We start from the raw sequence: 13,350 nt of genomic DNA, 5'->3' as shown, positions 1-13,350 counted from the left end.
ATATTTTATCTCTTGGAGCGATCCGCGAATCGATGCAATTTTGTCCTTCTTTATAATACCGGAAGTACTGGTCAGCTAGGTTATGAGGTATTGATGGAAACAAGTGATAGTCGGAGGGAGAAACGTTTGCAGAATACAACGGGGTGGGTAGGTCTTCCCATATCAACGTATCCAAGAATGTTTTGACCATTTCAGAAACATGGGGTCAGGAATTTTCATCCTGCAAAGTTACTTTATCGTGTCTCTCGTTGTATTTCGGCCGTTTGTCTTTCAATGCTCGACTGAAACGCATTAATTGCATTCGATAACGATTGCCTCTGATTGTTGACACAAGTCTTCATTAAATAATACTTCCAATTCTGCATTTTCGAAAACTTTCATACTTCCATCGCTCAGCCGGTCTTCGACGTGAAAATCACCGTTCTTGAATCATTGAAACCACTCACAAAACATTCTTTCCTTAATAGGGATCTCATTATAAAGGTTTGAGAGCATTCGATGAGTCTCAGCCACAAATTTTTACACATTGAAGCAAAAAATTAAAGCCCTTCGCAAATGACGAGAATTTTGCTCGTAAACTGACATTTTCAATCTAGAACAGCTTGTTGTTAAAACGTAATTCGGATAATGCTTCAATGGAATTATGTTGACAGATGCTTAAGCTTATTGTATAAGGTCTATGATCTACTTATTTCGACCACTAACTAACCGCTAAAACACTCTATAGGAAAACGACGGATGCAAAATTGTAGACCTAATATAAAAAAAATAATAATATAAAATAATATAATAAGAATAATATAAAGAATGATAAGTTGAAATACATATAATAAATAATAATTATAAGGATAATAAACGCAATTAAATTTATACAATACAATATGAGATTAAAAATAAGACTAGATATCAAATGAAGAAAATTATAACAGAATCAAATATAGAGCAGACTGTTAGAAAATCTAATATCAGAAACACTGACGATATCGCTTCTAACAATTAAAGAAGTATAAGAGATGAAATTACCAGATGAAATAGGTTCGTATAGCATTTCGACTAAACCTAGTTATCAGACAGCTGGCGAAAGGGTATCGATCTTTTCCTTCTCTCACGAAGAGGTTTCCATTTTTGGCAACAATGTTCGTCGTTGCCATCGCAATTCTTTCTTAATAAACGAATCGCTTGCTCTCATTTTCTAGTTCTAACTTCATTAGCCTCTACTAGTTGTCGGTTGTCGAATTCGTCGTTATCTAGGGGCTACCTATGATAATATAGATGCATAGTTAGTGATCTTTTTGTTATATTTCATAATATCGAGCCGTGTGACGTCTAAATGCGTCGACTGTCGGATTCTTCTGTCACAATGTTAATTATACTAATTGGAATAATAAATTTGTTACCCTTAGAAAACAAAAAAACATTCATACCATCATAAAAGGATTGTTGTTTAGAGCATTAACAATAGATAATAAACAGTTCCATATTGAAATTAGGAACAGAATTGAGTCACTATTAAAAAATAGCAAATGTCCTACTAGTCTCATCCACATGGTTTTTACCAAGCTTAAACTAGACAAGGATTGTTTAAAAGATCCGCATAATCAACAAAATAAAAAATTTGTTAGGTTTCGTTTTATCAAATCACTATCGAATAAAATAAGTAAATTTTTGAAAAACACTAAAAATTAACTCTAGTATTTTACAATTCAGTAAAAGAGAATTCTATTTACACCACATAAAAGGATAAGGTTAATAAATTAGTTCAGTCGAACTTAGGTTACAAAATACCTTGTGAATGTGACAAGTGTTATATAGAACAAACGGAACAGAAACTCTAAAAAAATTGAATAGATTAACATAGAAATGATGGTAAACCTACTAATGCACAAAAAATGAATACTACCGCGTTAGCTGAACATCGCTAAAAAAGGACACAATTTTAAATTTGACCCAGCAACTATTCTAGATATAAAAGACAATTGGTGCAAAATAAATGTAAGTGGAATGTACCACATAGCCAATAACAGTACAATTATTTGAAGAACAGACACAAATAATTTAAATATCATTTACAACGAAATATTCAAGTTTAATTGTCGTCAATAGAACACAGTAATATAAAGGGCATTAGAATAGTGAGGATACCTAGATAATTAAACACTAGTCTAAATTGAATCAGTAAATTAAAAAAAATATCTAAGAAGAATATATATTGTACGTTTATTTCTTAGATTGCTATCTATAATCTCACCATAAAAGAAAATTCTAATTAGAAAGATTAATAACAAAATATGAGCTTTGGTAATATCTCGAACAAATGTACTAATCTATACATTAATATACATGGATCCTCCATTGATTTTTAATATAAATATGTGTTTTTACTATAAATCATCACTTGTTATTTTTTTTTTAGAATTATTTTCTAACAAATTTCTGCTTATTTTTATTTCGAAAGCCTTGAATTATGATACACTCTTATATACCATTGCAAAAGACAGTGCTTTTCGGGTTATCTAAAAGCAATTGATTAATCTGTATAAATATTAATTTGTTATCAATAATATTGTGGCATTTACCCCAGCAAAAACCTCATGCGATGAGACAAACATACTTCCAATAGAAAGAAAGCTCAGCTTTGTACTTCTGGCTATTATAAATAATAGCAACTTTTGTGTATTTATAGATAATGTATAAAACGGAACGTTACATCTATAAATAAATATTCTTTTGTCATTCTTATACTAGCCTGCCTTTTTAAACGATAGAACAGAAAGTAATTAAAACAAATATTTGAATGTGTTCTATAAAAATAATTATTTTTCTTCCTATTACCGATCAATAAATATTAAAATATTATTTATTAAACAAATTTATTTTTTCCTTACAATTCTTCAAGAACTGCATCGCTATGATTCAATAACCTTTGACCAAGATAAAAATCGATATATACAGAAAATACTGAACCAGTTACGTACAGGATGCATTCTATTTTGTCTCCTAGAGTTTTTAATAATACCGAAAATTGAAGAATCTAAAAGAAAAGATAAAAGTATAATTTAATAGCAAAATTCATTTCTTCGATATTTTTAAACGTTTGTCAAACACAATACACATAATTCTCTCTATAATAATACTTTTATATTAAAAAGAAATAGAAATAGTATAAATAGCAGAAATTGTACCAGCTAATATCTTAAAAAACGTTTGTTTACAAAGAAGTATAACAGCACAAGTAATAAAACATAATAATCTCTACGTAAGCAACATAGTCTAAAAATCGTCTTTTTTATAACTCAAAGCGTATATAGTAAAACACAAAACAAATTTTATAATAATCTATTAAAATGATATTTATCATTTTTCATTAAAATAAAAGTCAAACAAGACATAAAAACAAAACATAAAAATACGCTTCCATTTCTAGCGTATTTGACTTACACATAAAAAGTTAAACATGAAAAGAATCATTGAGAGAAGAATTATAATTAAATAGACAAAATTTGTAACGTATTTAATCATCTCAACGTATCTTAAACATAAAAAAATTATTAAATTTTAACAAAATATAGTGAAGAATTAGGAGATTTATTTTCCACTTACTCAAGAGATATTCTATGACGATTTACAATGTCGCTTATCCAATTGTATTCTTCCGTTAGTGTATTGAAATATATAGTTTTTTTCCCGATTTGCCGCTCTCTTTCAAATGGTTGACGAATTTTTAATCTATTTATGAGAAATAGCACAGTAAAAAAATTGATTTGAAAATTTATATTACGCAACCTAATAAAAACTTACTGTCCTACAAGAAACGTACTTGATAATGCTACATTGGCAGCAAGCGTGCTGTATGAAAACCAAAAATGTTGAAAGACTAAGACTGCCAACTACTGTTACTATTACAACACCTATTGTTTGATAAAAAAGTAAGCTATAATATAGCATCCTAGCGCTACCAATATTATTTTCAATTAAAGGCAATGTTAATTGGCTCTCCTTTAATTTGCCAATAAAATATAAAAAAACATTGAAAATTGATGGAGATATGATTAAAAAGCAGTTAATATAAAAAAAAACTGTAAAAAGTAAAGAAAATATTTATTACAGAAATATATGAACCAAATACTATTCGCCAATAATTACTCAAACTTACACATTAAAGCATATACAATAGCTTTGCTTTGAACAGTATACTTTTCAAAAATATTAAGTTCTTGAAGATTGGAAAATTTCTTGTGATCAAGTTTAAAACGAGCAATAAGTAATTGAATCTTGAAATTAGAAAGAAACTTTTTGTATATAAAATATTCCTAAGCAAAAGCAAGGAATATAATTATATATTAAAAATCTACTAACTGTTACGAAGCGAAAATAAGTAATAACATAAACAGAAATAAAAATAAGACCGGATGTTACTCTTTGAATCATTTGAATAGTTGATTGCCCGATCAATTTAGTTGTAAAAAGCTTATACAGCTGCATGAATAAACAATTTATATAATAATTCTAAGCAACAAAATATCCCAACAATATTATAATTAATAACACTGATAGAAGAAACATTGGTATTTAATTCAAATGTAATTAGTAAAAATGAAATGATTTTGAGACAAAACAGTCACTGCTTAATAACAAATAATATTGAAATAAAGTTGCATTTAAGACAATGAAAATTACGATCACCATTTGAAAAAAAATTGGTAGTGTGTAGATAACTACGACGGAACAAAACAACAACTGATCCCTAGAGTTTCGGTTAGGACGTTGATTCGTCAAAAACTGAAATAAATGATTTGAAAAAAGAAAGTGATTTTTCGCGAGATCTCGATTTTTCGAAGACATGGTAAAGTATCTTACGAAATCCTCCAGCCAACTGAACGAAATACTACCATCTACTTCCACTTAATTAATTCAAATTGCTATCTATTACAAATAATATAAAATTGACACAATAAGTGCAATAATTGAAATGCTATAAATTAATCAATACTATAATCAGTAAAAACTTCCTTCTATTTAATAGCTATGCTATGTACACTATTTTCTATTGAGACATACTTGCTTGCATGTATTGAAACATATGGTGGTTCACATAATTAAACGAGGGGAAAAAATACTATTTACTTTTAATATCTATGGACATGCGCAGAAGGGTTGCTTGATTGCAATCTTGGTCAGTTGCAATTCAGCAGCCGTGCAGGACACTAGCTTTAAAAAAAGAGAATCATTTCCTATGGCAGTTAGAGAAAATATTTCTACAAATTTTTTCTAATTTCGTGATGGATCTTGTTGAGAATACAACAACAAGAAACTCTTATATTAAATCTCACCTTTAAAGAATATTCTAATTAGAAAGATTATTAAAAATATAAACTTGTTAATAAGTGAAACACACATGTTCTAGTTAACACATTATTATAGTGGGATGTTGCATTAGTTTCTAATATAAGTAAGTATTATAACCATAAATAGTCGTTAGCTATTTTTATATAGAATTTTCGTTACAAATTTTTCCTTATTGTTTTTTTGAAAGCCTTGAATTATGGTACACTCTCTCTCTCTCTCTAAAAAGAATTTAAATTATTTAGAAAACAATAATTTTAGGGTCAATAATATTTTATCACTTACTCTATCAAAAATTCTGTAGGATGTTACAAAAATATTTCCAATTGATAGAATACACGGCTATCCACTTCAAACTATCATAAATAATTGCAATTTTGTTGTATCTACTTATAGCGTATAAAACGGTACTATTTCTAGTTTCTATTATTACAATTCTATTTTTTCTTTTACACTTAATAATAATACCAAAAAATCAAGAATCTAAAAGAAAAGAGGTCCTGGACGTCCAAACATTTTTATCGATTTTTTTAAAAGTATATATGACAAAATACACATATGATTCTTTAATAACACACGGTTTTATAAAATCATAATACTTGTGCTAGCCTACTTTTTAAATTTTTCTTATTTCATACTAATTATATAGAACGACTAATGAAATTTTAACAATCTCTATGTATAATACAAGTCTAAGTCTTATTGCACTGTTTTTTAATATTGTTTCACAACGATATTGAATGAACCAAATGTATAATAAAAGAATAGAAATAGGTTTATCTTAACTCTTGCAAAAAAATAATCAATAGGTATAATTAGTTGCAATGTATTAATATTCCATTGATATAATAAAAAAAACATTTATCATTGAAATAAAAATTAAATAAAATAAAGATATAGATAACACATAAAATCTAACTGCTATTCGGAGCAGTTTTCTTACACATAAAAAGTTTAAATTGGTGATATCATTGCGAAAAAAATTACATTTAAATATTTACCATTTGAAAAGTATCTGAACACTTTAAAGTAGCTTAAAAACGGATTATTCCATTTTATAATAATCACATAAAGAAATATTACTTCTAATTTCGCACTTACTCAATAGATATTTTATAACAATGTACAATGTCGCTTATCCAAATGTATGTAGTAGGCCAGTCAATAAGAGGCAAATGAGAAACTTTTAGGTGTACTAATGGTATAATTTAATACAATGGTAATTCGACGTCGCTGAATCGAATGGTGCTTTTTTTTTTTGCACTACAATTTTACATTTGCGAGAAAAAGGGTAAAAAGGGTAAAAAATGGCTGTATTTTAGAATCTAGGCATTTAATCGAAAAAAGTTTTATACAAAAGTTGTGCAGAATTAAAAAATACATAAAAAATGTTCTAAGGTGTATCTTCGTATTTGCAAAAATAAGCGAGAAAATATAATCGGCCACCGGTGGTTCACGCCGTCAGACAGAGCAAACTAGGTGTGGACCACCGGTGGTTCATGCCGCCAGATGAATGCAGTGCCCATGAACCACCGGTGGTTCACGCCGGGTAGAACGTGTTAATATCGGTGAGTCTGTTTAATCGATGTTCGGCGGAATGAGGTTGCGTGGTATCATGATATCTCACTATTTTAATAAGAACAAAATTTATTGATTAGATTATTTTACTAAGAAATTATTTAAGAAGTTTTTCTTTAGATCTACCGATGATGTTAAAGGTAACGATTCAAAAAGATTTTTTTTTTGAGTCACAACTAATACGATGCTTTTGTCGTTTGTAAATATTAGAAAATTTATTCTGGTCATACGATTTTAAATTGTTTTTTTATTAATGTTAGAGTACAGTTGTGTTTGTTGATTCAATCTTGAAAATACCATTGTTCGTTTCGCAACTAGCAGCTAGTTGCATTTTTGAAGTTTTACCTCTTTTGGCGTATTTTGTAAACTGAAACTAGATGCGACCGAAAAGTCGACACCACGAAGTTGTCGATATTTACGCGATGCGCGGGCGAAGCGATTTCAGTTTTTTTTCTCTCAAGCGGTTACCCATCCAAGTTCTAATCGTACTCGATCGAGCAGGAACTAGTGCTGTCACCGCGCCATGTCCATTGACGCATAAAGTAATTTGATATTACTCCCTTATACTTAATATAGACTGATATCTATATTTTGATATTTTTGACCAGGATTCGTATAAATTTAAATTTCTGTTAAAGTTGTCGAGATGCCTGAAACGAATGTAGAGAAATGTAAAGAATATCGTCTTCGTAGGAAGAGGAATAAGAAAAATAAGGAAAACAAAACACAAACTAATGCGGAATGTTGTAGGTTGTATATACTGTGAAGAAAAATAATTGCACAGAATATGAATTGTCTGCGAATGAAATTTTACATATTTCGTCAACTTCTAATTTACTATGCGAACCATAAGTAATTTAAATGTCTCAGCAAAAATTAATATTATTGCTAATTATTTATTTTATATTTGTTTGGTCTTTATTTTGAAGTTATTTACATTTATTTTACATTTATTCCATACTAAAAATAACGTGCATAGCCTGACGAGGATTTCCTTCAGAATTCGTGTGGCACTCAACGTTATAATGATTTATGTACCATTTTTAATGATTATAGATTCTTAGCGTATATTCGAAATACTCGGCTCAATCATTTTAAGAATATTGAGAATATCGAAATGTTGTTATCGCGCCTCTCCACTCTTCAAACCGTTGCTAAGCACGCCCTGCTGAGTCCATCAACAAAGACACTCGTCCTGTTCTTCGACTGGACGCCTATGACGGCACGTTTTAGACAACCAGCGAGAAGAATTTAAAAAGAAACCGACGAACAAAACGATATTTCTTATTTTTATTAAACCCTTCTTCACCCTCACGTATAAATAAATACATTAAATTATACTTATTAATTATACATATATATATATAAACCTTTATCAATTGTATTAAATATCTTTATATTTTATTTTATCATTTTATCATTTTATCGTCTTATTGACAAATTTAGAATATGTATTATATTAACACGCGGTATAGTTTCAGTTATTTGTGATGTTTTTTTTGAAATTATTTTTGAGGTTATTGAGGTTATACTCGTTTTGGTACACTAAAGAAGTATAACTTCTTAGGTGCGTACATAAGTACACACACACGTTTTTTTTATATTACAAACAAACACAGTTTTTTATGATATGGTGAAATTGCTTTTCGACAAATATGCTACTCATATAACTACCTCGGTGTAATATCTTCTTTAAGGATTGCAATGCCGGACTTTAAAATTTGTTAAATATGTAAATTGCTCGATCGGTAACAAGTCCACCTCCGTAGATTCTTATAGGTTAGAATCGATATTTTTGATTAGAATAGGCGCAAATGAAGTTGGTAAATAAATATTTCGCGTGTGTGTATGATGATTATTACGGAATCTTTTATTCATTATATAACTTTATGGGACTTCTAATGTACCCAGACAAAGTTTTAAGTTCTAACGATTGTTTATGCAACCCTTTCTTTTAAGAGTAGATTTAGTGTTAGGTTAATACAATAAATCAATATTGTGTCCGATATTCTTAGAATGATAACACAGATCGCTCTATAGACTCCTTTCTAAGTGTTATGTTTTTAACTGAACACTGTTTTTTTGTAAGCCCAAGTAATTTGTTTCACAAACAATCAATAAGTCCAAAGGCCAAATAATTTCTAAGGTATAAAGAAAAATGCTAAAGTACTTGGAAAAAATAATAAATTTATTCTATTTAAAAATAAACAGGATTATTTGAAGACCTCCTTTTTCTTTTTTCGCACATACTTTTAGAAAGAAATAAATGAGAATAAAAGTAAATATAATAAGGTATATAAGATAAAAAGAAAGAAGGCACAAGACAACATTTTTACCGTAAAATGAGCGATTTTCAATCTGTAAACGTTAAAGATAAAAAGGATAAATAAATTTGGAAATAGTAAATAAAGAACATTTTTGATAAAAACAACAGAACCTCAATTACTTACTTTCTATAGCAAATTTTTCCTTTTTCTAGTGTGTTCATTGGGTCTTTTAACATGTATACTCGAAGTCCTCTTATATAAATATCAAAAAAACATTCCCAATCAACATCAGAAATATCAAAGAAGAAGTTATATTTATCGACGACAGATAACTTGTTCCATAATTTTAAAACATTTTCGTTTCTAAATTCCCAATCACGAGTGTTAAAGAAGCTTATTACATTATAAAAATTTTCCATTTTTCTGTAGATTTCTACCAGTCTGAAAATATATACGGTTAATCTAATGATACTCTTCCCTTTCGATGAATAATAAATCGTTTATATATGATGTTAATATCATCAGACATTACATTGGCTTTTTTCCGCTTAGATATGCTAAGGAATCCAATATAACTGCTGGTATCCAGTGCAAAAATATTGTCCAAATAAAATTGACGTAATAATTTCGATTTAGACTTAACGAGTAATACCATAAAACTCGTTCCGATGGATAGAGAACCCCATTATTTTTAATTTTCTCGGCCAAATCAAACAAACTTATTCGATTTTGAACGGAAGAAACCAAATTATATACTGAAATCTCTTGTTCAACGGGCTTAGACTTGTTGATTCCGTTTGAGATAGGAATATTCTGTGGCATGGATCTGCGAACAAAATTTGTTCTTAATCGTTGCAAATGTTATATCAATAATTGAAATGAAAGTTAATTATATAAATTTGTGAAAAATTTCGAAAAAATCACCGTTTTTGTGCGACGTCCCATGCTGCAACGATAGTATTGTTGATAACATAGTCAGCAGGAACAATATCTGAGGTAACCGTATTATCACAATGCAGTGTATGTAAAACACCCATCATCGCACCATAAGCAACACCTGTCAATCCATACAGATTATTGATCCATCCGGCAATAGGTTCTTTTGCCGTTGAGACTACGATAGATGGCCGAACGATGCAAGTTGAAATTCCATTGGAATATTGCCGTACAGTATCTTCACAAATTGCTTTCGTAAATACGTAAGTGTTTGGCCATTCACCAAGTAGCCTGCAAAATAAATCAATATGTTGATAGAATAAGCTTCAAAGAAATGGAATAGTTTTCTATATTCATTACTTCGGAGTAATTAAATCCAATTGATCTTCGTTCAAAATTTCCGTTAATTTAATAATGTCGTCCGTATTTATAGGTGGTTTGTATAATTTTTCTTCAATTTTTTTATGTACACATTGCGAGTATGCCGTTGATACATAAATGAATGCCTAAACGAAGAATTTATTATAAAATTGCAATCATTTGTGTCTCAAGTAATTCTTATGTTCATTTAAATGGATTACTTAAAAATTATATTCAAACATACGTTATTAAAAAGTAAATCGTTTAAATAGAAAAACGTACCTTTAAATTATTCATCTCCTGCGCGAGCAAAAGAAGATCTCTCGTTCCTCTAATATTTGTATTAACTATATAACGAATGTTATCCATGAAACGCACGGATGCTGCACTGTGAAAAATCAAGTCGGTATCTTTAATGAGTTCGCGATCTTTCTCTGACAATCCTATATTCAATTCACCCATGTCACCTTCTATCAAAACAATTTTCTTTTCGACATCTTTTTGTTCTCTCTTCAATCTATCAAAAATCTGAAAAGCGAAATATATTTTTATTATTATTATATATATATTTTTATTATATATTAATTAAACGTTAAACTTTCTCTTTAAGTCTTTTTTACAACTGGTGGTACACGCTGACGTGTTTTTTTTAAACATCAAAATATCAAATGACTGAAATTAAAAGATGAGCAAAAGTGGCTCAGAACGAAACGTTTCAAGTGATTTTTTTCTATATCACAAATAATAGTACAGGGTTTATAATTTTACTCACGGTATCATTGAAATACTCTTGGAATCGAATTTGCGAACTCATCTTCTTCTTTTCTCTTATTAGTAAATAAATAGTTTTAATTTCAGGACAGCATCTACGAATTATAGAAATGCATTTATTGAAACAATTTTAACAGAAAATTCTTAATATAATAAAAATTCTTATAATAATAAAAAACATTATTTCCTAACCTTACGTTTAAAAGAGAAGAGGAAAATAGACAAATGAAGAAAAAAAGAGTAAATATTACGAAATAAAAATGAGTAAGAGGGAACGCAAAAAGATTTATTAATAGTATGGGTAAATTAGTTAAAGATGTAGCTTATCGACAAATATTTAAGGCTCTTAATGTAATTATGTAAATATTTAATATATATTTTTTACATTGCCATCTCAAATATAATACATTGAGTATTCATAGTTTACCACGTATAATGAATGTATAAGTTTAATTGAGAATGAAAAGATGTAAAAGATTTTTACCTCAAAAGCTTTTCCATTATAAGTCTTCCTACAAATCCTAAACCTCCTGTTATCAGGATTTTTTTTCCAGAATAAAATTTAGCAATATCACCTCGTTGATTATAATAATTTGATTCTTGTACCATAGGAAACAATTCCTCTTGATAAGTTTGGCCGTTTAGTGACGACATTTTTAAGATTCTTTTGTATTGAAACAAAAATATTACGTACAGGTAACAAGAGAATTTTCAATAATAAATAATTATCAATGTTATTCTAATTTAGTAAATTTTATTTATTTTAGTAAATAAATATTTATAAATAATGAAAACAGAAGCACTTGATAATGATTAGGTTCAGATTTCTGAAAAATTTGATTCAAACAAATAAACAAATAGATAAACATGAAAGAAATAACTGTATTTATAATAGAATAATAACTTTTTGTAAAATATAAAAATTGAAAAATAACGTGTAACAGAAACATGTCGTTTAATATTTCCAAAACCTGAGATAACTTACATTATTAATATCTTTTATGATATATTATTCAATAAATTCTCACACGTTGTAAACTATCCGTTGGAATGTTAATTAAGAAATAATCTCAAATTTGTGAACTTAATTGATTAAAATTTTTATCTTTTTTTCATTAAAATTTTACACATTTATCATTTGTATTTTTCACAGATATTGAAAGGGTATAAAGGGTTGAAAAGAAAATACTTACTTATATATCTCACTAACTACTTCCAATTCAAAAAATATATTAAAATATAAAAATTTCTATGATTTTTAATTACTAAAAATAAAAACTCTTAGAAACTTTCAATCTTATGAGGTACTAAGTATGTTGTTAATAAGACTTAAAGCGCGGATTCTCAGAAAACTCTTGATAAGAAAATCTCCCGACCTACTCTCTATGGAGAAACTTCATTCAGCTGTGGTTAAATATCGACTGTTGAATGCTGGTTAGGTAATCACTACTCAATTAATTAAATAGTGTTTACCATAGCAATGTTTGTTCGCAATAACATGGTCTATTGTGTTAATTTATTTATTATCATATCGCATAGGAATTCTTTAACATAAATAAATAATAAGTATTTTTTGCGAACAGGAAGTAAACACTTTTGAAGCGTAGCCTACGTTACTAATTATTCGTGTTTCATTGTCATTTTTTGTTATTATACTATATTTATTTGACATTGGTTAACATTGGTACAAGGTTTTAAGAAAGCTTTTAATAAATAAGCTATTAAGATAAAGATGTTTCATATGAGCCATTTATTTTAATAGTGGCGTAGGTCCATTTATATTCGAATTGAGATATTGAAGGGTTTGCGTTGAATTCAATTTAAAAATTTGTGTAACACAGATAACATAGTAGAATAATGTTTTTGGATTTCTAAAGTAATTTATCATTCCAATTATTTATGAAATAATATATTTTTAATGGCTACAATTGGACTTATCCCACTTTCAAAATTAATGAAATGACGTTTTCAATTCCTAAGAAAGCACAAGTCCATAGGAGAAGGAAATTTTTCTAGAAATAAAAATAAATGTATACACTTTTTTGTTATAAAATCAACAAAATATTCAACTACTATTCATTGTTAAATAATATTT

The 13,350-nt window shown here is 28.3% G+C and overlaps 1 protein-coding gene across 1 annotated transcript; it reads right to left on the bottom strand.

Annotated features, from left to right (window-relative positions):
* Positions 1-291: 291 nt before the first annotated feature.
* On the bottom strand, positions 292-10,564 carry LOC106792184 (putative fatty acyl-CoA reductase CG8306). The gene is made up of 7 exons (XM_014758402.1): positions 10,485-10,564; positions 10,113-10,415; positions 9,721-10,014; positions 9,372-9,629; positions 9,240-9,279; positions 3,799-3,996; positions 292-423 (listed from the first exon to the last, which is right to left on the bottom strand). The coding sequence occupies exons 2-7, from the start codon at positions 10,226-10,228 to the stop codon at positions 292-294; spliced, it is 1,038 nt and encodes a 345-aa protein (XP_014613888.1). The 5' UTR covers positions 10,229-10,415; positions 10,485-10,564.
* Between the last annotated feature and the right edge of the window lie 2,786 nt (positions 10,565-13,350).

This window comes from Polistes canadensis, unplaced genomic scaffold (genome assembly GCF_001313835.1).
Source record: "Polistes canadensis isolate GaletaPanama2010 unplaced genomic scaffold, ASM131383v1 scaffold_388, whole genome shotgun sequence".
NCBI classification, from domain to species: domain Eukaryota; kingdom Metazoa; phylum Arthropoda; class Insecta; order Hymenoptera; family Vespidae; genus Polistes; species Polistes canadensis.
Note: the sequence above shows the minus strand (reverse complement) of the source record. Positions and strands in the feature narration are given on the sequence as shown.

What these genes read in the sequence shown, in the direction of transcription:
- LOC106792184 (XM_014758402.1), bottom strand. Translation starts at nt 10,228, where the DNA reads ATGATGGGTGTTTTACATACACTGCATTGTGATAATACGGTTACCTCA. An exon ending in TGGGACGTCGCACAAAAACG is followed by an intron (nt 10,015 to 10,112) that starts GTGATTTTTTCG and finishes TTTTGTTCGCAG; the next exon opens with ATCCATGCCACAGAATATTC. An exon ending in CTAAGCGGAAAAAAGCCAAT is followed by an intron (nt 9,630 to 9,720) that starts GTAATGTCTGAT and finishes ATATATTTTCAG; the next exon opens with ACTGGTAGAAATCTACAGAA.